The sequence below is a fragment of the Rhinopithecus roxellana genome, chromosome 7 (assembly GCF_007565055.1).
Source record: "Rhinopithecus roxellana isolate Shanxi Qingling chromosome 7, ASM756505v1, whole genome shotgun sequence".
Classification (NCBI taxonomy): Eukaryota; Metazoa; Chordata; class Mammalia; order Primates; family Cercopithecidae; genus Rhinopithecus; species Rhinopithecus roxellana.
Window position 1 is genome coordinate 59954789 of NC_044555.1, and position 23307 is coordinate 59978095.

A 23307-nucleotide genomic window follows, 5' to 3' on the forward strand; every position below is an offset into this window, starting at 1 on the left:
TGAGGCAGGGTCTTGCTCTGTCCCCCATGCTGGAGTGCAGTGGCAGAATCGCGTTTCACTGCAGGCTTGAACTCCCAGGCTCAAACCATCCTCCCACCTCAGCCTCCTGAGTGGCTGGTACTACACGCATATGCCACAATGCTCATCTAATTTTGTTTGTTTGTTTGAGACAGAGTCTCACTGTGTCACCCAGGCTGGAGTGCAGTGGAGTGATTTCAGCTCACTGCAACCTCTGCCTCCCGGGTTCAAGTGATTCTCGTGCTTCAGCCTTCCAAGTAGCTGGGATTGCAGGTGTGTGTCACCACGCCCGGCTAACTTTTGCATTTTTAGTAGAGACAGGGTTTGTCCATATTGGCCATGCTGGTCTCAAACTCCTGACCTCAGGTGATCTGCCCACGCAAAGTGCAGGAATTATAGGTGTGAGCCACCATGCCTGGCCTAGTTTTCTTTTTTTTTTTTTTTTGAGACGGAGTCTCGCTCTGTCGCCGAGGCTGGAGTGCAGTGGCCGGATCTCAGCTCACTGCAAGCTCCGCCTCCCGGGTTTATGCCATTCTCTCGCCTCAGCCTCCCGAGTAGCTGGGACTACAGGAGCCCGCCACCTCGCCCGGCTAATTTTTTGTATTTTTTTAGTAGAGACGGGGTTTCACCACGTTAGCCAGGATGGTCTCGATCTCCTGACCTCGTGATCCGCCCGTCTCAGCTTCCCAAAGTGCTGGGATTACAGGCTTGAGCCACCGCGCCCGGCCGGCCTAGTTTTCAAATTTATTTATTTATTTATTTAGAGACAGAGCCTCACTCTGTCTCCCAGGCTGCAGTGCAACGGCACCATCTTGGCTCACTGCAACCTCCACCTCCCAGGTTCAAGCCATTCTCCTGCCTCAGCCTCCCAAGTAGCTGGGATTACAGGTGCTTGCCACCACGCCCGACTAATTGTTGTATTTTTAGTAGATATGGGGTTTCACCACGTTGGCCAAGCTGGTCTCAAACTCCTGACCTCAAGTGATCTGCCCGCCTCGGCCTCCCAAAGTGCTGTGATTACAAGCGTGAGCCACCACACCTGGCCTAATTTTTAAAATTGTTTTTAGAGATGGGGTCTCACTATGTTGCCCAGGCTGGTCTCGAACTCCTGAGCTCAAGTCATCCTCCCACATTAACCTCCCAAAGTGCTGGGATTACAGGCATGAGCCACCATGTCTGGCTCTTCTTTTTAAATATGCATGTTTACAACTAAAGATTTCCCTCTAAGTATTGCTTTAGCTGCATCTCATGCATTTTGTTTTCATTCATTTAAAAGTGTTTTCTAATTTTATTTGTGATTTTTTTCTTTGACCCATTTGTTGCTTAGGAGTGTGTTAATTTCCACATATTTGTGAATTTTGTAAGTTTATTTTTACTGATTTTTAACTTCTTTCCATTGTGGTCAGACAACACACTTTGTATGTTCAATCCTGTTAAATCTATTGAGGCCTACCGTATGGCCTAGTGTATGATCTGTTCTGGAGAATGTTCTTGTGCACTTCAGAAAAACGTACAGTTATCCCTGGGTATCTGTGGGAGACTGGTTCCACGACCTCCGGAGAACATCAAAATTCATGGATGCTCAAGTCTCTGATATAAAATGACATAGTATTTGCGTATAACCTATGAATATCCTACTGTGTGCTTTAAATCATTTCCAGGTGTGACTCATGCCTATAATCCCAGCAATTTGGGAGGCCGAGGCAAGTGGATTAAGCCCAGGAGTTCGAGACCAGCCTGGGCAACATGGCGAAACCTGTCTCTACTAAAAACACAAAAATTAGCCGGGAGTGGTGGTGGGCACCTGTAATCTCAGATACTCGGGAGGCTGAGGCACGAGAATTGCTTGAAATTGGGAGGCGGAGGTTGCAGTCAGCCGAGATGGCGCCACTGCACTCCAGCCTGGGCCACGGAGTGACACTCAGTCTCAAAAATAAATAAAAATAAATAAATAAATAAATAAATAATTTCCAGGTTACTTATAATGCCTAATAAAGTGTAAATGCTATGTATATAGTTGTTATACTGTATTCTTTAGGGGAATAATGTCAAGAAAAAAGTATGTACATGTTCAGTGCAGATACAATTTTTTTCCTGAATATTTTCCATCTGAGGTTGGTTGAATTCACGGATGTGGACCGCCCCCCCTTGGGAGAGCTAATTATATTTTACTGTTGTTTGTCGCAGTATTCTATGCAGATGTTAGGATACTTTTTTTAAATGCAGAGTTTTAAGGCTATACTCACTGAGTCCTCTGCCCCAGGGCCTGGAATCTGTATCTGTAATAAGTTCCCCACATATTTCCTCCGCAGTACCCACGGATCCGGAAACCATGGCCCCACACGTCCTTCAGGTCTGGTGTCCTTTGATTGAAGTGAGTGACTCTGGTGGTGTCATTGATCGCTCTGACAGATTTTTCTTTTGCTCTAGTCTTGCTGCCAGGTCTGCGGAAAAGAGAATCCTGTGTTCTCAGGCTCGGCTGGCGTCTCATTCTGCCTGGGCCGAGCTACAGAGGGATTGGGCCGTCGGGACGTCACGTGGACCGGGGCCGGATAATGGCGGGCGCTGCAGAAGATGCGCGAGCTCTTTTCCGGGCTGGGGTCTGCGCGGCCCTGGAGGCCTGGCCGGCCTTGCAGGTCAGTGGGGCCGGGGCAAGGTCAAGGTTAGGGCCAGGGGCAGAACAGGAGTTGGTTGGGCTAGGTGCCTGAGGCTTGGCTAGGCGGCGTAAGAGGAGTTGGCTGGGCGGCGTAAGCGGCCTCCAGGCAACTCCAAGTCTGCTCCCAAGTTGACGTGATGGGCTTGGACCTGTGTTTACAGATCGCTGTGGAGAATGGCTTCGGGGGTGTGCACAGCCAGGAGAAGGCGAAGTGGCTGGGGGGTGCAGTGGAGGATTACTTCATGCGCAATGGTGAGTGAATGTGAGGCGCTGCGACCCGCCTGTGTGGGGGTGTGGAGAGGAGCCCCATCCCGCAGAGCCTGCATTTCCTCTCAAGCAGTTGTACATTGGTACCTAAAGGCGAGGTGGAATGAATTCAGTTTTTGGAGTCAGAATCCTGGATTCCAGTGCTTTACGGGCTGTGCCACTGACTCGTGGGATTACTCTGGACAAGGCAATTTACCTCCCTGAGACTCAGTTTCCTAGTTCCTAAAATGCGTATAAAAGTATCCACCACAGCGCTGTACAGTAGAAATATTATGCTAGTCACGTGTAATTTAAATTTTTTAGTAGCCACTTTAATAAAGCAAAAAGCAGATGAAATCAATGTTAGTAAACTCATTGTATACGAAATATTTCAACATGTAATCAGTATAAAACATTGAGATATTTTACATTTTTTAGTATTAAGTTTTCAAAATCTGGTATTTTACAGTTTTAGCACATTTCGATTTGGCCTAGCCATATTTCAAGCCCTCAGTAACCACCTGTGGCTGTTTGGACAGCAAAGATCTTCACTGTAGGCTTGTCTTGAGGGATATACAAGAACAAGAGGCCCAGTAGAGGGCCTGTTACATAGTATGGTTTTAAAAAAAGCCTTCATTCAATTTCTAGCTTTGGAGATGACATTAGGCACAGTCATCTCTCTCAAGAAAGTATACTATCCAGTGAGGATCCACATACGTAAATAGTTACAACATTGATAGATTTTCTGATAAAGAGGAGCTCAGTGTGCATGGGGTAACAGGCTGGGGAGACAGGTTCTCAGTGGAGGTGGTGAATTGGGCTGGGTCTTAATGAGAAGGAGTTAACTAGGTGGGGGAAGCAGAGAGACAGCAATACTCAAGTTCTGTGGCATGAGGGTATAATGTGTTATATTTGGAAAGTAGCAGGGAGCTCAGTATTGGAGTATGGGTGTGTGTGCATGGGGGGGTGTGTGGAGGAGTGGTAGAGAATGAAGCTGGGGTATGGGAAGCCCCCCTGAAAAGCATAAGACCTGGAAGCCCTTATGTGCCTTTGATTTTATCATTTAGGCCAGTGTTTGCCAAAATTCATGCTAACTAGTCCTGTTAGATGTTCAGTGAAGAAGCTTCTCCAGTCACATTATGTAAGAAAAACTCTTTTCTTCTGCTCACTGAAAAGTCTCAACACTCATGAACATATTAAAAGCTTGGGTAAGAATAAGAACCACTAAAAAACCTGTTTGCTTTTGTTTCTCATTAGCTTTCTATGGATAGTGTCCCTTAAGACCCAGCAGAACAGATATTTCTCAAAGGCAAACTATGAAACACTGCAGTAGGTGGTAAAAATTCGTGGGCAGGTTCTAAGGTGAGAAATAGGATGGGATTTGCTGGCTAGAAAGTTCAGGAAGTAATCAGTATGAAGCATAGCCTGGAGAGGGAAAGACTGATGAGAATGCTGTTTTTGTCTAGACACTGATGAGGCCTGAAGTAGGACAGTGGCAACAGGCATGGAAAAGAAAGGGTGGAATAGGGCCTTGGAGATTGGTTGGCTGTAGACAGGGAGGGAAAAAGAGGCAAGTTCCTGGTTTGAGTTGATGGGTGGATTAGGTGTCTTTTCACGGAGTAGAGGAACCCTGGAGGATGCGAAGCAGGTTCAAAGAGTAAGGTGATGAGTCTGGCTTTGGATATGGAGGATTTGTGGCATCTGTGAAATGTCCAGGCACAGAGTAGTCTCAGTTGGAGATAAATTTGGGGGATATTAAGTTTGAGTGGTAGGCAAAACCAAGAGTGTGGATGAGCTCTCCCAGGGAAAACACATAGAGGGGAGAGGGCTAGGAGCTTTGTGGAAGACTTTCTTGAGATACTCTCTAATTCAGAAAAAGTAGAGCATAGGCCCATAGGTAACTGAAGCCCAGAGAGGAAGGTGGCTCGGTCAGAGTCACACAGTAGGATGTCAATGTCAAGGCTATGATGATTTCATCATTGGAATTACTATGTCCATTTCTTCTTAACTATCCCATTGGTCTGTGGCTTCTTTTATCAGTGGAACCACAGTTGTGAAGGTTCTCTACACTTCAAAAACTTCAGCTTTTACATGATAGAAATTAACATGGATTATGGATCTTCACTGTGCTAGGCATTGTGTTGGATGGTTCCTCCTAACAGACCTTTGAGGAGGCCACCATTAGCCCCACTTTACAGATGAGAAAACTGAGGCTCAGAAGGAAGTAGCTTGCTCAAGGTCTCATAGAGGGGAGGCTAGTTAGAATAGGCCAGATGAAAGAGGGTGAGTGTAGGGCTAGGAGTTGTGGGAAGAGGCCTTGGTAGGAAGAGATGGGAAATGAGGTATTAATATTTAGTGGTTCTTTAAAAAATTATGTTAAAACTTGGAATGCAGAACACTTTAGCAGATAAAAGGCTTACTGTGCCTTTACCCACCCAGTTGCAGATCCACCAAGTAGATATTGAAGAGCAGTGGGCAGGGGTGATGAAGTTCGCTGGTCTTTGACCCAAGGGCCCTGTCCTTTTCTACTTAGCTGACTTGGAGCTAGATGAGGTGGAAGACTTCCTTGGAGAGCTGTTGACCAATGAGTTTGATACAGTCGTGGAAGATGGGAGTCTGCCGCAGGTGAGCTTACCATGGGCACAACTGCAGTCTCCCTACCTGCAGTCTTTCTTCTCCCCAACTGTCTGTTTTGGGCCAAAACTCTTGACTGTGACTCTCTGTTGCCTAGAGGAACAAGTGTGGCCTTTCCAAACCCTACCTTCTTTTCTTTCTTTCTATACATCATTCCCATCCAGGCCTGTTCCTCACCCCCATCCCAAGGGCAAGTCAGGCCAGTCCAGATCCATTTTGGCTCCCCAATAAGATTACCTGCCCTTTTACATCTTCTTTCTTTCAAAGCCCAGTTCTAGAGCCTTCCCTGCTAGTTAAGCCCTCTTTTGCTGCTTTAGGCCCTCATGTCATGCGTTAGGCCCTCATTTGAGCCCTTCATATGTGGTTGCTTCATTGGTTAATTCCTTGGGGAGGAAACAGCCCTCTTCTCTTCTGGAAATATCCAACCTACTCCCGACTGTTGCCTCAAAATGGGCTGTTTGTATAGTAGATTCTCTGGAAAACCCAAACTGGTTGAATATTTTCTTGGTAGGTGAGCCAGCAACTGCAGACCATGTTCCACCACTTCCAGAGGGGTGACGGGGCTGCTCTGAGGGAGATGGCCTCTCGCATCACTCAAAGAAAATGCAAGGTCACAGCCACTGCACTTAAGACAGCTAAAGAGACTGATGAGGATGAAGATGATGTGGACAGTGTGGAAGAGATGGAGGTGAAGTGGGTGCCCCCTGGGTTGGGGGATACAGATGTTTTCAATTTTCTGGGAGAGCAGCTAGATTCACAGAGAAGTGATAAGGGGATGGTGGTGGTTGGTGATAGTAGTGGTATCCAAAGAGGGCAGGGAAGATTCCTAAAGTTACACAGCCAATCCTGGAAAAACTGGAGCAGAGCCTGGGTCTCCAGTGGTCAGTATATTCAGCTCTCTTTTAAATCTCCCCTCCAGGTCACAGCTACGAATGATGGGGCTGCTACAGATGGGGTCTGCTCCCAGCCTGAACCCTCTGATCCAGACGCTCAGACTATTAAGGAAGAGGATATAGTGGAAGATGGCTGGACCATTGTCCGGAGAAAAAAATGAGTGGGGATGGTTGGAAATGGCTTTGGGCCCTTATTTGCTAGTTCTGAGAGTTGTCTGTAGGGTTTTTTTTTTTTTTTTTGAGGATTGTAGACCTGTGGACTGGTTACCCCATCTCTACCCTCTCCCCTGTTCCCCTGTCTAGCTCCCTCCAGGGCAAGGAAACGCTAGGGTCCTTGGTCTTGGGGGTGGGGGGACCTTGTCCAGCACATTCCCTTGGGCCTTTAGTTAACATCTGAATGACGAAGCCGGGTTCCCCAGTACAGTGTCTTTTGGGTGCAGTCATTGTGAGGAAGGGGATGAGTGAGTGTGGGTGTGGCTGGAGGAGGATCTAGATGCCAGTGGACAGTGGGCACGTGGATTTGGGGAGGAGAGGACCAGCAGCAGCAGCAGTACTCAGTGATAGGGGGCTGGCTGGGTCAGGAATGGTGAGATGAACATGCAAGTGGAAGGGAGAATAGGTGAAGATGTGAACGAAAGTAGCTCTGGAGCCTTTCCCTTACCCCACCCCCCACACATGCAACAGCTCTGTACCCCTGCCCAGAACTTGGAACCTCCCAGGAATGCTGCCTTCCTGCAGCCCAGCCTCCAGCCCTGGGTTCCCTCAGGAATTCGAAGACCTTGGCTAGGTGGTGAGCTTGGAAGAGTTGGGCTTTGTTTTCTGTCTCCTGTAACCTCTTTCCTTGCTCCTTATCCCATCCCATTTGAGTTCAGGGGTGAGGCTTAAGATCTTAATAAATAATACCTTACTGCTTAACCTGTGGCTTGACCTGTGAGGAGTAGCCTTCGAATCCGCCTTCTGGGAGCTGAGCTTCAGAGTTTACAAGGGAGTGGTTTTCTGAGCCCACCCTAGCAGCCTGGTACTTTGGACAACCAAACAGACGGACGAACGGAGCACAGCAGTGCTATGAAAGTTACTGTAAGCCTGAAATAAACTGTATTTTTCTTTAAAAAAAAACAAACAAAAAAAAACGAGTATCCATTGTCTTCCCCCCGTTCCCCTGTCCTGCCCGGTGGCCCTGCCATGGGTCTGGACGATAAAATACTGGGTAGCCTTGGGGCCGGGTAGAAGCTGTAAGCCATGGGAGAGGCAGGAGAGGTCTAGTTGCCACCCCACGTGGAGTTGTACATGTGAAGACACTGGCTGAGGAGGCAGGGGTGGGTCGGGGCCCCAGGGTCAGTGGCAGAGCTGGTAGTTGAATCCAGGTCTCCTACCTCTGGTGCTTTGTGGGGAATTGGGTGGAGGCAGGATCTGTGGTAGGGTATTGAGGGATGAGGGAGAAAAACGACCTAATTCAGGTGGGTCTAGCAATGGCTCCCACCCTCTCTGGGGACAGGGATTAATAAAAATTAACATCACTGTAGGAATATATTTTTTAAAAGCCCACGTTTTGTGAAAAGATGAATTAAAAAACCCAAGACCCAGCATTCGGGATTGAAAGTGCCCGTGATGGGAGTTCAAGTATTGACTGAGCTGGGAGGGAAGGGGCTAGAGCCCCCAATCAGACATGGGCAGCTAGAGTGTGGGGTGGGGGCTCCCAGTTTGCCCCAAACCCTCTAGGTCTTGTCTCGGGTCTGGGGGGATTCGGGGGGTTCAGCAGTGGCTCCTAAAGCAGCCACCGGTGCCTCCTCCATCTCCCTGTCCTCAGACAGTGTGGGCCCCGGGCAGAACGTGTCCCCTCGGCCCGCCCGGCCAAGCACAGCCATCCAGCGTCGCTGTAGTTCCTCTGTCTCAGGGCTGAAGTACCAGCTGAGGTGGCTCTGGGTAATCTTGAAGACATGCCTTCTGTCAGGCCGTTCCCCTGCCTCGGGTGGTCCCACCTCGAAGCCAATGAGAGGCAGGCTGCGCTGGGCTTTCACATCCTGGGGGGAGGAGGGACAGAGTTGGGGCCACCTTTGGGTTAGACCTTTCCCCCTGGCCCAGCTTCTAACTGGTTTTGCATATGCTCTTGTCTTCTTCCCCTACTCAGGAACCTTCCGTGGCTCCAGTGTTATCAACAGGAACATGTCAGAACGGGCTAAAATGCAGGCTGGTTTAAATACCTGTCTCCCCCCGCCCCTGCCTCTTCCCACAAAACTGCTGGGCTAATCTCTTTAGCATACCAAATAATGTTTTCAGGCCTTTGTCTATGCTATTGCCCCTATCTGCATACTTTTTATTTTTACTTTTTTGAGACTCTTGCCCTGTTGCATAGGCTGGAGTGCAGTGGCATGAACTTGGCTCACTGCAACCTCCACCTCCCGGGTTCGAGCAATTCTCCTGCCTCAGTTTCCTGAGTAGCTGGGACTACAGGCACACGTCACCATGCCAGGCTAAGTTTTGTATTTTTAGTACATTTCACCATGTTGGCCAGGCTGTTCTTGAACTCCTGATCCCAGGTGATCCACCTGCCTCAGCCTCTCACAGTGCTGGGATTATAGGCGTGAGCCACCGCGCTTGGCCCCATCTGCATACTCTTACCCACTCCAAATTGGACCTAGCAGTTTCCCATCTCTACTCCTTCCAGGAAGCCAGGCCCACAACTCAACCTGTTTTTCCCTACATACCACAACCACTCTTTGTCTCTAGCCAGTCATTGTCTCTCAAGGGTTGGGGTTCTGATTTCCTCTTAGAGATAGTCTCACCTTATCTTCCAAAGCCAAGGAGAGGTCAATGACTGGAGGTAAGGGGGTATCCTGGCTTTGCCAGGAGGCTGAAAGGACCCAAAGGAGTAGGATGCATACCTGAGGGGCTCCATAGATATACAGCACCAAAGGTTCATTTTCAGGGACCACGAACCATGCCTTGTGCCATCCTTTGCCACCCTTCTCCATGTAGTGCAGGAAGCTGCAGATGACGCTGTTCTCCGCAGCCACCGAGGCCTGTTTCTGTGGTCAGAGACACGGGACATCAATGTTGACAGAAGGCCTAGCCTGGCTCCTCCTGGCTTTAACGCCTCCTCAGTGTAGGGACTGCTATTCCCATCTCAGATGAAGACGCTCAAGCTCAGGTGGCAGGAGTGATTTGTCCAGTGCCACCCAGTGAATCAGCTAGAGCTAAGATTCAAAGCTAGGTTTGTCTGCCTCATTTGGGCAACGGCTGGTGCCTCTACTGGCCAGTGGAAGGAGTGTGTAGATCTCAGTCAGGCATTCTTTCTTCAGTCAGGGCATTCATTCCTCAAGCCATTCACACATTTAGGCCTCACGTTTTCTTCTTTCATCACTCATCCATTTTCTACACTCAGTGAGAGGTAATCTAGCATTGTGGTTTTAAGGGGGTATGTGGGTGGTTAATGAAGTCTGGCTTAGAATCCCAGCTCTAGATGAAAATGTATTGACTTGGAAGGAGAGCAAAGAGGGCTGATGTGAGAATTAAATGAATTAATATATGCAAAGTGCTTAGAATAGTTCCTGGCACAGGGTAAGTACTCTTATAAGTGTTAAATAAATACCTAGATTTATTTTTAAAAAACCTCCAAAATGTGTATTTGTGCATATATGCCTAGAAAGATAGGATAAGCCCTAAGAGTGGTTAACTTTTGGGTAGAAGGGATATGGTATTTTATTATTTTTTGTTTATATTGTTTTACTTATCCTACTTTGTAGTAACAGAAGACAATTTTTAATTTCTTTTTTTTTTTTTTTTTTTTTTGAGACGGAGTTTCGCTCTTGTTGCCCAGGCTGGAGTACAATGGCGCGATCTTGGCTCACTGCAACCTCCGCTTCCCAGGTTCAAGTGATTCGCCTGCCTCAGCCTTCCCGAGTAGCTGGGATTACAGGCATGTGCCACCTTGCCTGGCTAGTTTTGTGTTTTTAGTAGAGACGGGGTTTCTCCATGTTGGTCAGGCTGTTCCTGGACTCCCAACCTCAGATGATCCGCCTGCCTCAGCCTCCCAAAGTTCTGGGATTACAGGCATGAGCCACCGCGCCTGGCCAATTTTTTAATTAAAAAAAAACATCCAGTGCTGCCACTTATTTGCTGTGTAATTTGGGCAAATGCCCCCTCTGGGCCTCAGTTTCCTCGTTTATAAAAGAGAACAATAGCATGGGCAGATTAGTTACTGTGGGGATTAAATGTCTTAGTGCTTAAAGATGACTGTCTTTCATTCGCTCTTGTCCTCATTTTACTCACTCCAAGCCTGGGTCCCTTGATCACTACTGTTTCCCAGCTACTCGGACCTCCTCAGTCTCACTGGGTAGAGTTGGAGCCCATTTGCCCACTGTGGGAGACTTAGTCAGGGGCCTGGCTCTTACCTCCAGGATGGACCTCCGGCGCTGGGGTGTATGCTGGCTGCAGGCTGGACTGCTCCCAGGCACCCCGTGCAAGGCCACATAGCAATCAGTGCACACACGGTTGGAGCGGTTGTTGTCATAGACGAGGCGGGCCCGGAACTCGGAGCACTTCCCACAAACCACCTGGGGTGGCAAGTGGGCAAGAGCAGCCTGATTCCAGCGGGTCTTCCCTTCAGCATACCAACTCCCACAGCAGACTTGCGGCCTCCCACCACTTGGCGAGTACCCACTCTGCAGTGGGCCTTTGGGCTGCCAGGCTGTCCCCTCCCTAGCTCTGCCCACCTCCCAACACTCACATGCCCACAGGCCTTGCAGTGGTGCCTGCGTTTGGTGATAGAATTGAAGGGCTCCTGGCAGCGCATGCACATGGTGACTTCCTTTTCCCGGATGGGTGTAGGTGCCCGCTTCCCAAGATCCACGTTCTGTGGGGAGGGCCAGGTCTCAGGTCAGAGACAGCTACTCCCCAACCCAGTCCAGCCAGCCTTTGTTCCTCCTCCAAGGCTTGGATTATCATGGGGTGGGGATGGGCTGGGGGTAGGGGGAGCAGCCACATTCAGAAGACCTGCCTTTAAGTCCTGGCTCTGCTCCTAGCTACTGTGCTACTGAAGACAAGTCATTTCTATTATACTTTCTGGGCCTCAGTTTCCCCAATGATTTCTCTGTGGCCCTACCAATGGAAGACTGCTTCTGAGGTCATGCATTGCCTCTCTGGTCATTACCCTCTGGGAAGGGGAGAGGTCTAAAGGTCAGGTGGGGATTTGAAAGTCTAGAAGGGGTCCCAGTGCAGGGGAAAGAGGGCAGGGACTCTTACTGGAGAGTTGGGCGGGGTGTCTTCATCTTCCCTGTTTGTTGAGTTCAACAGTTTGAAGGTCTCCAGCGTCTGTTCATGCTTCAGGAGGGTGGAGTTGATAGCCTGGGGAGGAGGTTTAAGAAATGAGAAGTCAGATCACCCCACAAACCACCCATTTCTACCTTCACCTTACCTTCCTATACCCTAGCCTGAACTTAGAAAAGCTGGGTTTCAGACCCAGCTCTGTTGCTGGTAGGTGGATGACTGAACAAATCCCCTCCCAAATCCAGGTCTCAGTGTTACAAGTGTAAAATGGGGGAGGGGGAGTGGTGGCTGAAAAACCTCAGGTGGTTTTCTTGGCCACCTTCTGGGCTTAAGAGTTTACAGAGCTTGACACCCTCACCTTACACACCCTCAGAGAAATCAGCTTCCTAAAAGAAGAGTTTGTGAGTTTCTGCTCAACCTCTGCACCTCAGTTTGCTTATCTGTAAAATGGGGATAGTAAAGTTTGTTGAAAGACAGATGTCTGGGACCATTCTGGTTAGATGTGAGTTTTGAGGGAGAATCCATCAACCCCTAGGAGATTGTTAATAGTCTTCTAGCCCCCTACCACAGAGCCTTGGATGTTACCTGGACCCAGTCTTTCTTCTCCTCCTCAGTCCTTGGGGTGGGGAATAAAAAAGAAAGATGTTTGGTTAGGCAGGCCCACAAAAAGCAATTGGAGTGGAAGAGCAGGTGTTTTGGAGTCAGAAAGACCTGGGTTTGACCCTCCTCTTCTTCACCTATTACTTATATGACCTTGGGCAAGTCACATAATCTGCCTGGGTTTATTTATTCAACGATTAGTAATACTTTCCAGACCCTGTGCTAAGAACTTGAGCTTCAGAGAGGACTCTGCCCTCAAGGAGCTCATGGTCCAGTAGAGGAAATAGACAGGGACAATACAGGGAGATGATGGTGAAAATAAGGCCAAGAGCCCAGAGGAGGGGACATGCCCCAGTCTGAAGTTTGGGTGAGGACTTTTCAAGTAGGTGCCAGGCCTCAGGTAGAGGGGTAAGGGTGAAATGTATGGGAGAGAATATAGAACATAAAAGAAACCATGTCAATAATTATCAGTTGGCCAGGTGTGGGTGGCTCACGCCTGTAATCCCAGCACTTTGGGAGGTCAAGGCGGGTGGATCACTTGAGGTCAGGAGTTGGAGACCAGCCTGGCGAAATTCTGTCTCTACTAAAAATATAGAAATTAGCTGGGCAGGTTGGGCACGGTGGCTCAAGCCTGTAATCCCAGCACTTTGGGAGGCCGAGACGGGCGGATCACAAGGTCAGGAGATCGAGACCATCCTGGCTAACACGGTGAAACCCCGTCTCTACTAAAAAATACAAAAAACTAGCCGGGCGAGGTGGCGGGCGCCTGTAGTCCCAGCTACTCGGGAGGCTGAGGCAGGAGAATGGCGTAAACCCGGGAGGCGGAGCTTGCAGTGAGCTGAGATCCGGCCACTGCACTCCAGCCCTGGCGACAGAGTGAGACTCCGTCTCAAAAAAAAAAAAAAAAAAAAAAGAAATTAGCTGGGCATGATGGCTCATGCCTGTAGTCCCAGCTACTTGGGAGGCTGAGGCAGGAGAATCGCTTGAGCCCAGGAGGCGGAGGTTGCAGTGAGCGGAGATCGTCCCACTGCACTCCAGCCTGGGCGACAGAGTGAGACTGTCTCAAAAAAGAAAAAAAATTATCTGTTGCTGGGATGTCAAGTTTGAGAAAAGAGGGTAGTTTTTTTTTTTTTCATTTGTAAAATGGAGATAATGATTATCACTCTCTGGGTTCTGAGCAGTAACTGAGGTAACGTGTACAGTGCTCAGCACAATGTCTGGCACATTCGATGCTCAATCAGTGTGAGTTCCCCTTCCCTTTGTCTTCCTTCCCTGACTCTTCTATCTGCTCTGCACTGCACTGCAATCACCTTATTCTGATTGTATTCTTTTTTTTTTTTTTTTTGAGACGGAGTCTCGCTCTGTCACTCAGGCTGGAGTGCGGTGGCACGATCTCGGCTCACTGCAACCTCTGCCTTCCAGATTCAAGCCATTCTCTGGCCTCAGTCTCCCAAGTAGCTGGGATTACAGGTGTGCGCCACCACGCCTGGCTAATTTTTGTATTTTCAGTAGAGACGGGGTTTTGCCATGTTGGCCAGGCTTGTCTTGAAACTCCTGACCTCAGGCGATCCTCTCTCCTCAGCCTCCCAAAGTGTAGGGATTATAGGCATGAGCTACCGTGCCTGCCCTATTCTGATCGTATTCTTTTAAAAAATCATTTTATTGGCCAGGTGCGGTGGCTTACGCCTATAATCCCAGCACTTTGGGAGGCCGAGGCAGGTGGATCACCTGAGGTCAGCCTAGCCAACATGACATGGCGAAACCCCGTCTCTACTGAAGATACAAAAATTGGCTGGGTGTGGTGGCGAGAGCCTATAATCCCAGTTACTTGGGAGGCTGAGGCAAGAGAATCACTTGAACCTGGGAGGCAGAGCTTGCAGTGAGCCAAGATGGCGCTACTGCTGCCACTCCAGCCTGGGCAACGAGAGAGAAACTGTGACTCAAATAAAAATTTTATTTATCTGTATTTTCTAATTTATAATTGCTTAGAAATGAACAAGTGTTGCTTTTTATTTTTAAGAGCACAATAGGCCAGGAGTGGTGGCTCATACCTGTTGTCTCAGCACTTTGGAAGGCTGAAGCGGGAGGATCGCTTGAGGCCAGGAGTTCAAGAACAGCCTGGGCAACATAGTGAGACCTCATCTCTACAAAAAATACAAAAATTAGCTGGGCATGGTGGCATATGCTTGCATTCCCAGCTACTTGGGAGGCTGAGGCAGGAGGATCACTTGAACCCAGGAGTTTGAGGCTGCAGGAAGCCATGATCATGCCACTGCACTCTAGCCTGGATGACAGGGAGAGACCCTATCTCAAAAAAAAAAAAAAAAGAACTACAGTAGTGTTTTTTTTGGCTATTCATGCTGAAGTGTATAGGGGTGAAGTGTCCTAATATTTGTAATTTACTTTAAAATGGTTCAGCAAAAGACATTTAATGTCAATAGTTGTTGACTCTTAAATAAGTGGTTGTACACCCTGATACACACATTAATATCATCTGGGGACCAGGTGTGGCGGCTCATGCCTGTAATCCCAGCACTTTGGGAGGCCGAGCCGGGCAGATCACGAGGTCAGGAGTTCGAGACCAGCCTGGTCAACATGGCGAAACCCTGTCTCTACTGAAAATACAAAAAGTAGCCGGGTGCGGTGGCATGCACCTGTAGTCCCAGCTACTCAGGAGGCTAAGGCAGGAGAATCGCTTGAACCCGGGAGGCGGAGGTTGCAGTGAGCCGAGATCGCACCACTGCACTCTGGCCTGGGTGACAGAGCGAGACTCCATCTCAAAAATAAATAAATAAAAATTAAAAACTAAAATAAAATCAACTGGGGAGCTTTTAGAGCTCTCCATGTTCAGGCTATCCCCCAAGCCAATTAAATCAGAATCTCCGCAGATGGGTCCCAGGCATCCGTAATTTTTAAAAGCTCCCCAGCTGATTCTAATGGTTGCCAAAGTTGAGAAGCAGCTGTCTAAGTTGTGGGCATCTGGGTGCTTGTACTTATATTTTTCTGGATATTTGAAAATTTACATTAAATTTCTTTTTTCTTTTAAGGGCAGTAAAAGTGACTGCAAAGCAAAGCAAACCCTCCATGCCTTCCTGCTGCCACTAGGAGGAAATCCTACACTGCTTGGCTGCCCCTTCTGGACCCAGTGTCCCACTGCAGTCCCTTTCCTCTCTGCAGATGATGAGTACCTGTCACGTGGCTTGTCACTCCCCTGGATGTGCAGGGCATGTGCTTTGCTCTCACTTTCCCTGCTGCAGGCCTCCTTGAGGCTCTCAATCTCCCCAAGCTTCAAGACTCACTTCATCCCCCAGGAGGACACCCTCTATCTCACATTCATCTCTCTCTCCCACCTCCTCACAGTCACAGCCAGTCATTTCTCACTCTCACAGCCTGTCAGAAACAGGCCATCTACTGACATGAATCCATCCTCTGGCCCTCACCATGACCCTGATACCCTTTCACCTGGGCCCTCAGAAAGCAGCATAGACACTGGTTAGGAACGTGGACTCCAGGGCTGGATGACCTGAGCTCCAGTCTCAGCTCTGCTCCTTTCTTGCTCTGGGATCTTGGGCAAGTACATAAATATTCTTTTTCTTTCTTTCTTTCTTCTTTCTTTCTTTTTTTTTTTTTTTTAAGAGGCGAGGTCTCGTTATGTTGCTCAGGCTGGTCTCAAACTCCTGGCCTCAAGTGATCCTCCTACCTTGGCCTCCCAAAGTGCTGGGATTACAGGTGTGAGCCAGTGTGCCCTGCATGCAGAACTGTCCTACACCTAAGCTTCCCCATTTGTAAAGTAGATTTATGGTAACAGTAGCTACTTCTAGGGCTCTTGTAAGCTTTTGACTAGTCAACTTAGACTTAAAATTTTAAGTTAACATTCACTCAAAACAGTACCTGGCAAAAAACTAAGTCTTCAGGAAATATGAGCTATGATTATAATCATCCAAGTAGAAAATGGATATGAAAGGCCCCTCTGTTAAATGGCTGGCCATTATCCCATGCTATTATTTAAAAATGTTTGTTATAAAAAACTTCAAGCATACAAAAAAGTAAACAGGATAGCACAATACATATCTATATACCCTCTATAGAGATGCAAAATTTTTTTTATATTTTGCCATATTTACTTCATATATATGTACATACAGTCACACGTCACTTAACCACGGGGATGTGTTCTGAGAAAGGTGTCATTAGACCATTTCATTGTTGTGCGAATATCAGAGAGTGTACTGACACTAGTTCACTAGATGGTCTAGCCTATGACACACCTAGGCTATAAGGTACAGCCTATGGCTCTTAGGCTACAAACCTGTAAAGCATGTTACAGTTGTACTGAATATTGTAGCAATTTATAGCACACTAATTATTTGGGTATGTAAACATATCTAAACCTAGAAAAGGTATAGTAAAGCCAGGCGCGGTGACTCATGCCTGTAATCTCAGCACTTTGGGAGGCCACGGCAGGCAGATCACTCGAGATCAGGAATTTGAGACCAGCCCGGACAACATGGCGAAACCCTGTCTCTATTAAAAATACAAAAATTAGATGGGCGTGGTGGCATGCACCTGTAATCCCACTTACTCAGGAGGCTGAGGCAGGAGAATTGCTTGAACCTGGGAGGCGGAGGTTGCAGTGAGCTGAGATCACGCCACCGCACTCCTGGGTGACAGAGTGAGACTTTGTCTCAAAAAAAGAAAAGAAAAGAAAAGGTATAGTAAAATATAGTACTTTAATCTTATGGGGCCACTGTGTATATATGCTCTGTCATTGACCAAAATGTTGTTATACGGTGCATGACTGTGTATGTGTATGTATGTATATGTGTGCAAATGTGTATGTATGGTTACATATGTACTTTTTGGGTGCTGAACCATTTTTAAGTAATTAACAGACACTGTGATACTAAGCCCTCAGCATGCACTGCTGCAAAACAAGGCCATTCTCCTGCATAACCACCATACCATTATTACACCTAAGACAGCAATAATTTCTCAATATCTAACGTTCACTTTACATCCAAATTTTCTCTTATTGTCCCACAAATGTCTTTTAGGGCTCTTTTTCCCAAACCAGTCTTCTGTCATGGACCAAGTACTGCATTTGATTGTTATGTCTCTTAGATCTCTGAATCTACAATAAACTGTTTGTGGTGGTATTATTCATGTTGGGTTTCGCATCCCATTCTTCTCTCTCCTCTAACAAAATCCACCAGAAGAAATTCTTGCTTTAATTAGGGAGAGCTTATTCATTTTCCAAAAGGTTCCCCTGGCAGGAGTGCCACATTTCCCCACATCGTGAAGTACTCACCCTGAATCTAAATGGCGTCTAACCCTTAGGGATCACCCCCACCGCTGAAGAGCAAGCCTGCATCTTTGGGGAAAGGTGCCCATTCTGTCTCTGGAACAATCTCTGGGCCTGGAATGCCTCAGCATATCTGAAGAAAAGGGAGGTAGGCGCTGGAGGAAAGGCATAGGCAAGGACAAGTACCTGGCCTGGAGCTCCAGGGAGCGCTGCTTTCCTGACACCAGGAAGGTTCGAGGCAGATTGAGGTTGGAGCTCTCCTTTAGCTGAATGGAGGGAGAAAGGGGCATGGTGAGGCCACTGAACTCCACAGGGCCCTAGCCCTCTGCACACATACACACACAGACTCGGGGTCAAAGCCAGTATCTTTGTTCCTCCCAACACCAATGCCCCACTCCAGGTTCCCATTTCCCACCTCCTGGATGCTCACCTCCATGCCATCTACATCGATGCGTGCCCGCACGCTAAACTTCTGGCCAAGGAGCCGCAGCCTGGGCACGCAGTAAAGGAGGCGGTCGTTGAACTAGGAAGGAAAAAGTTTGGGATGTATGTGTGGAGGGCCTAGTGGGGATGTGGCCCAGCTCCTTGCCCTGAAGCTTTACTGCTGAGGATTGTAGGCAATAGATGGAGAAAAGACAGCCCAAATTGGGCACATGGGTCACAAGGAAAGAGCCTAGGCGTGGAAGACACTCCCTAGTGGGGAACCTCGGGCAAGTCACTTCTCTGCAAAGCTTAGTTACTTCATCTGTAAAGTGGAGAAAAAAAAATCCTAGCTAGGTAGTGAAAATACAATTCATTACTAGAGGAGAGAATGGCTAGCAGGAGGTCTAGTCTTTGTTTTTCATTATTTTCCTCTTTCAGGAATGAAAGGAGGTATAGTCTTGAGTGAGTACCAGGTCACTATGTGTGTGTGTGTGTGTGTTGGGAGGGGCATGACCCACCCACAATTCCGTGCCTGGCACTTACTAGTATGAGGTATCGGTCTTGAGTGGTCCCATTCTTTGCTGACAGCTTAAGGATGTGGCCTTCTTTTATGAGCTCTTTGGTGGGGCTGACAATGTCCTCCTCGCCCCCTAACAGCTCATATACCTTCAGCAGCTTATGCATTCGCTCCTGGCAGAAGACAGGGAACAAAAGGCACGGTTGGGGTGCCAGCCTCCTGTCAGATGCTCACAAGTCATGACACCCCCACCCCAGGATGGAGATACCACAGGTGGGTGGCCAAGGAAGGGCAGGGGCTAGAAGGGCCACTCACCATTTTGCGGATGGCAGCATTCGAGTGCTCTGCTGCTGTGGCTATCAGCTCCAGAGACTCTACAGGCATAGAGAGGTGAGGTCAGATGGGGGACTAGCAGAGAAGAGCCTTTCCGGGGCTCCTTTTTTTTTTTTCTTTTGAGACGGAGTCTCGCTCTGTTGCCTAGGCTGGATTGCAGTGGCATGATCTCGGCTCACCACAACCTCTGCCTCCTGGGTTCAAGCGATTCTCCTGCCTCAGCCTCCCAAGTAGCTGGGACTACAGGCGTGTGCCACCATGCCCGGCTAATTTTTTATTTTTAGTAGAAATGGGGGTTTCACTATGTTGGCCAGGCTGGTCTCAAACTCCTGACCTTGTGATCTGCCCAACGCAGCCTCCCAAAGTGCTGGGATGACAGGCGTGAACCACCGCACCCGGCCTCGGGGTTTCTTTCCTCCCTGAATACCTCCTCCTGGCTTGATCACACCCTCCTATCTCAGAAAGCTTCACCCTCAAAGAGGTCCACAGCAACATCATTTAAAATCAGAAGTTCAATGTCACAATGCCAGAATCACAATAGATGGAATAGTTGGCAGCCAATAAAAAAATGCAAGCTTGCCAAGATTATTATTACTATTAATAATAACAATAAGAGCTACATATGTAACCAGAAGGAAGCATACCCATGTTGTCTCTGGACGGTGGGACTATGGGTGGTTTTTATTATCTTCTTTAGGTTTTTCTGTATTTTCCATATTTTTGACAAAGAACATGTATTACTTTTATAATCAGAAAAAGCCATATAAAGAAACAATGAGATGATCCTGTTCTTTGTCTCAATGATTCTGATTCTGGGTATCTATGCTAGGAAAATACACATTCTATACACAAACACACTTTCATCATATTGTTATTTACAACAGTTCCAAGTGGGAAACAAAAATGTCCATCTGTGGGGGAGCACACCCACCTGTACCTCTTCCCTGCCAAAAAAAAAAAAAAAAAAAAAAAAAGAGGCCGTGCCTCTTCCCTGCCAAAACAAATGGCCACCTGTAGGGGTTCAGTTAAATACATTATGCCGGCCGGGCGCGGTGGCTCAAGCCTGTAATCCCAGCACTTTGGGAGGCCGAGGCGGGTGGATCACGAGGTCAGGAGATCGAGACCCTCCTGGCTAACACGGTGAAACCCCGTCTCTACTAAAAATACAAAAAACTAGCCGGGCGCGGTGGCGGGCGCCTGTAGTCCCAGCTACTCGGAGGCTGAGGCGGGAGAATGGCGGGAACCCGGGAGGCGGAGCTTGCAGTGAGCCGAGATCGCGCCACTGCACTCCAGCCTGGGCGACACAGCGAGACTCTGTCTCAAAAAAATAAATAAATAAATAAATAAATAAAATTAAAAAAATAAAAAAAATACATTATGCCGTCTTCATATAATGGAATATTAAACAACCTTTACAAATGATCCTCATGTAGGGCTTTTAATAATCTGGGAAATGCTCAGGGTGTTTTAAAAAAAGGATACAAACATGTTTATATAGAATGATCTCACTTTTACAAGTATACATGTCTAAAAAACACCAGGAAGAATTTATGTCACAATGTTCATTGTGCTTATTCTCTGGGGGCTCAGATCACAGGTGATTTTTTCCCTATTTCATCTTTTCCTGTAATTTCCATATTTCCTATAGTGACCAGGTACTGTCAGAAAAAAAAAAAAAAAAAAAAAAAAGCTGAAATGAGTCCCTGTACATCTCCACCCACTAATAAATCCCACCCATGCTTAAGGCCTGGCCACAGTCTCCGTGTACCCCGTTCTGTATGTGCTGGATCTCCCCACTCAGATCAGCCTGTGCTGGAGGAGCAGAGGTGCTTCTGAAGAAGGTCCATATGGCTGGCCAACCAAGTCTTGTTTTCCTAAGAGGCTCTCTCTTCATGACCAAGTTTTGGTGCTCAAGGAGATCTATGGCCCCTGTCCCAGCTCAGGCGTCCACATGCCTTTCAGGGGCCGGGGTCTAATCTTCAACCCTTCTTCCATCCTGGCTGCCAGAAGGAACTTTCTCACACAGTTTACTGTCACTCTTCTGCTCAAATCTGTCAGTGGCTCCCCTGTGCCTGCAGGGTAAAGACCTAGCCCTTTAGCCTGACATTCAAAGCCCTTGGTGAGGCCGGGCGTGGTGGCTTACGCCTGTAATCCCAATACTTTAGGAGGCCGAGGGGGGCAGATCACCTGACTTCAAGACCAGCCTAGCCAACATGGCAAAACCCCGTCTCTACTAAAATTACAAAACTTCGCCAGGCATGGTGGCACGTGCCCATAATCCCAGCTACTTGGGAGGCTGAGGCAGGACAATCACTTGAACCCTGGAGGTGGAGCTTGCAGTGAGCTGAGATCATGCCACTGCACTCCAGCTTGGGCGACAGAGCGAGACTCCGTCTCAAAAAAAAAAAAAAAAAAAAAAGAAAGACTCAAAGCCCTTGGTGATGTGGCTTCTGCTGACCACTCCAGCTTCCTGCACCTCCCTAAACATGTCCCGTCTTACTTCATCTGGCCAACTGTCACTCTGTCTTCTGGATCCAGCTCACCTCCTCCAGTGAGCCTGCCCAGAGTTGCCGGGCTGGGTTAGGACCCTGTCTGGGTTCTCATATTCTCCTTTGCTCCCTTCTGTCCCACTAGTCACAGTGCTCATCGTGTATTTATACATCTGCATCCATATTCCTCAGTAGACTAGGAGCTCCCTAGGACAGGGCCAAGGTCCCAATGGCCTCTCCAGGCAGGTGCTTTGGATAAATTAGCTCCTTCAACCCTCACAACAACCCTGTAACATAGGTGATTGTGCCCCATTTATCTAATGAGGAAATCAAGACCCAGGAAGAAGAAGGTGGCCACCCTAGGTTGCCTACCTGGGTGGCAGAGTTGGCATCAGAGCTGGGAATGATCTCCCAGCTGCCTCTTTTCCTACACATCCTACATCTCCCCCACCCCAGGACGGGGGCAGGCTGAGTGGTAGAGGTAGGAGGCACCCAGGGAAGGGGATAGGAAGAAGACTCTGGCAAGTTGTGGGCACACAAGCTCAGGCCTGTGTAGGCTGATGGGCTCTGACTGGAGGCTTTGTTACAACGAGCTCTGTCTGGAGATGTCTCATGTGCAGTACAGACCGGCATTTCCAAGGATCCAGGGTGTACAGTCCTTATCTGGGGCCTTAGTGTGGGGATTTCAGTCTAGAATTTCACTTAGGGGTTCAGGCTAGGGACTGCAATCTGGGGGGCCTGATGTAGGGGCTTGGTTTGGAAGCTTTAGTGGGGCCTGGTCTGGGCTTGGCAGTCTAGGATCTTGGTTTGGAGTTTAGTCTTGGGCCCAGTGTAGGCAACAGAGGCCAGGAGTTCCAGATGGCCTGGTATGGGGAGATTGGTCTAGGGTCCAGGCTCTAGAGTGCAGTCTGGAAAGTAGAAAGTGGGCAAGTCAGTTTGGGGAACCAGACATATGATTCTGTGAGGCTCAGCCTGGGGAATTTAGTCTGAGGGGTAAAAATTTGGGAGCTCAGCTTAGGATCTTGGGCTGAGACTCTTAGTATGCATATCTCAGGTGGGCTCTCATTCAGAGATTCTCATTCTGAACAGCTCAGAAAACCAGAAAACCAGACCGGGAAATTGTTTCCGGGGACAAAGTTTCATCTCTGGACTTGATGTGGGGAGTTCAATCTGGGAGGCTCCATTAGGGAAGATCAGATGGCCAAGCTCAAGCTCTGAGGTTCATGCTGGGGCCTCAGATAGGGTTGGGATTGATACAAAACAGGAAACTCAATTTCTTCAACTCAGGCTGCTCTGCCTATGGAGTAGGCATTCTTTATTTCTTTACTTCTTAATAAACTTGCTTTCACTTAAAATAACAATAATAATAATAATAAAAGGCCGGGCGCGGTGGCTCACGCCTGTAATCCCAGCACTTTGGGAGGCCGAGGTGGGCAGATCATGAGGTCAGGAGATCGAGACCATGCTGGCCAACATGGTGAAACCCCATCTCTACTAAAATACAAAACTTAGCCAGGCGCAGTGGTGCGTGCCTGTAGTCCCAGCTACTCGGGAGGCTGAGGCAGGGGAATTGCTTGAACCCAGGAGGCAGAGATAGAAGTGAGCCGAGATTGTGCCATTGCACTCCAGCCTGGCAAAAGAGAGAGACTCAGTCTCAAATAAAATAAAAATAAAAATAGGCTGGGTGTGGTGGCACATGGCTGTAATCGCAGCACTTTGGGAGACCAAGGTGGGCAGATCACGAGGTCAAGAGATCAAGACCATCCTGGCCAACATGGTGAAACCCTGTCTCTACCCAAAATACAAAATTTAGCCAGGCGTGGTGGTGGGCGCCTGTAATCCCAGCTACTTGGGAGGCTGAGGCAGGAGAATTGCTTGAACTTGGGAGGCGGAGGTTGCAATGAGCCAAGATTGTACCACTGCACTCCAGC

At 48.2% G+C, this 23307-nt stretch overlaps 2 protein-coding genes across 3 annotated transcripts in view; one reads left to right on the forward strand and one right to left on the reverse strand.

The window, feature by feature from the left end:
- Positions 1-2527: 2527 nt before the first annotated feature.
- On the forward strand, positions 2528-10056 carry TSR2 (TSR2 ribosome maturation factor). Of its 2 annotated transcripts, XM_010354438.2 has the most exons (5): positions 2528-2654; positions 2836-2926; positions 5454-5545; positions 6066-6242; positions 6474-10056. In XM_010354438.2, the coding sequence occupies exons 1-5, from the start codon at positions 2574-2576 to the stop codon at positions 6606-6608; spliced, it is 576 nt and encodes a 191-aa protein (XP_010352740.1). In that variant the 5' UTR covers positions 2528-2573; the 3' UTR covers positions 6609-10056. The 2 variants fall into 2 exon arrangements, with proteins under 2 accessions (XP_010352740.1, XP_030789663.1); XM_030933803.1 differs by lacking the exons at positions 2528-2654; positions 2836-2926 and adding an exon at positions 4012-4128 and having other exon boundaries at positions 6474-8033.
- The window catches only part of FGD1 (FYVE, RhoGEF and PH domain containing 1), a 50955-nt gene continuing 35156 nt past the window's right edge, over positions 7509-23307 (reverse strand). The window contains exons 9-18 of the mRNA XM_030933802.1: positions 18870-18928; positions 18581-18727; positions 18045-18137; positions 17801-17880; positions 12298-12328; positions 11689-11790; positions 11174-11299; positions 10839-11000; positions 9330-9473; positions 7509-8468 (exon numbers count right to left, since the gene is read on the reverse strand). Of these exons, the coding sequence (XP_030789662.1) occupies positions 8163-8468; positions 9330-9473; positions 10839-11000; positions 11174-11299; positions 11689-11790; positions 12298-12328; positions 17801-17880; positions 18045-18137; positions 18581-18727; positions 18870-18928 (1250 nt within the window). The 3' untranslated portion in view covers positions 7509-8162. The remainder of the gene's footprint in view (positions 8469-9329; positions 9474-10838; positions 11001-11173; positions 11300-11688; positions 11791-12297; positions 12329-17800; positions 17881-18044; positions 18138-18580; positions 18728-18869; positions 18929-23307) is intronic.

What these genes read in the sequence shown, in the direction of transcription:
- TSR2 (XM_010354438.2), top strand. Translation starts at nt 2,574, where the DNA reads ATGGCGGGCGCTGCAGAAGATGCGCGAGCTCTTTTCCGGGCTGGGGTC. An exon ending in GGATTACTTCATGCGCAATG is followed by an intron (nt 2,927 to 5,453) that starts GTGAGTGAATGT and finishes TTTTCTACTTAG; the next exon opens with CTGACTTGGAGCTAGATGAG. An exon ending in ACAGTGTGGAAGAGATGGAG is followed by an intron (nt 6,243 to 6,473) that starts GTGAAGTGGGTG and finishes TCTCCCCTCCAG; the next exon opens with GTCACAGCTACGAATGATGG.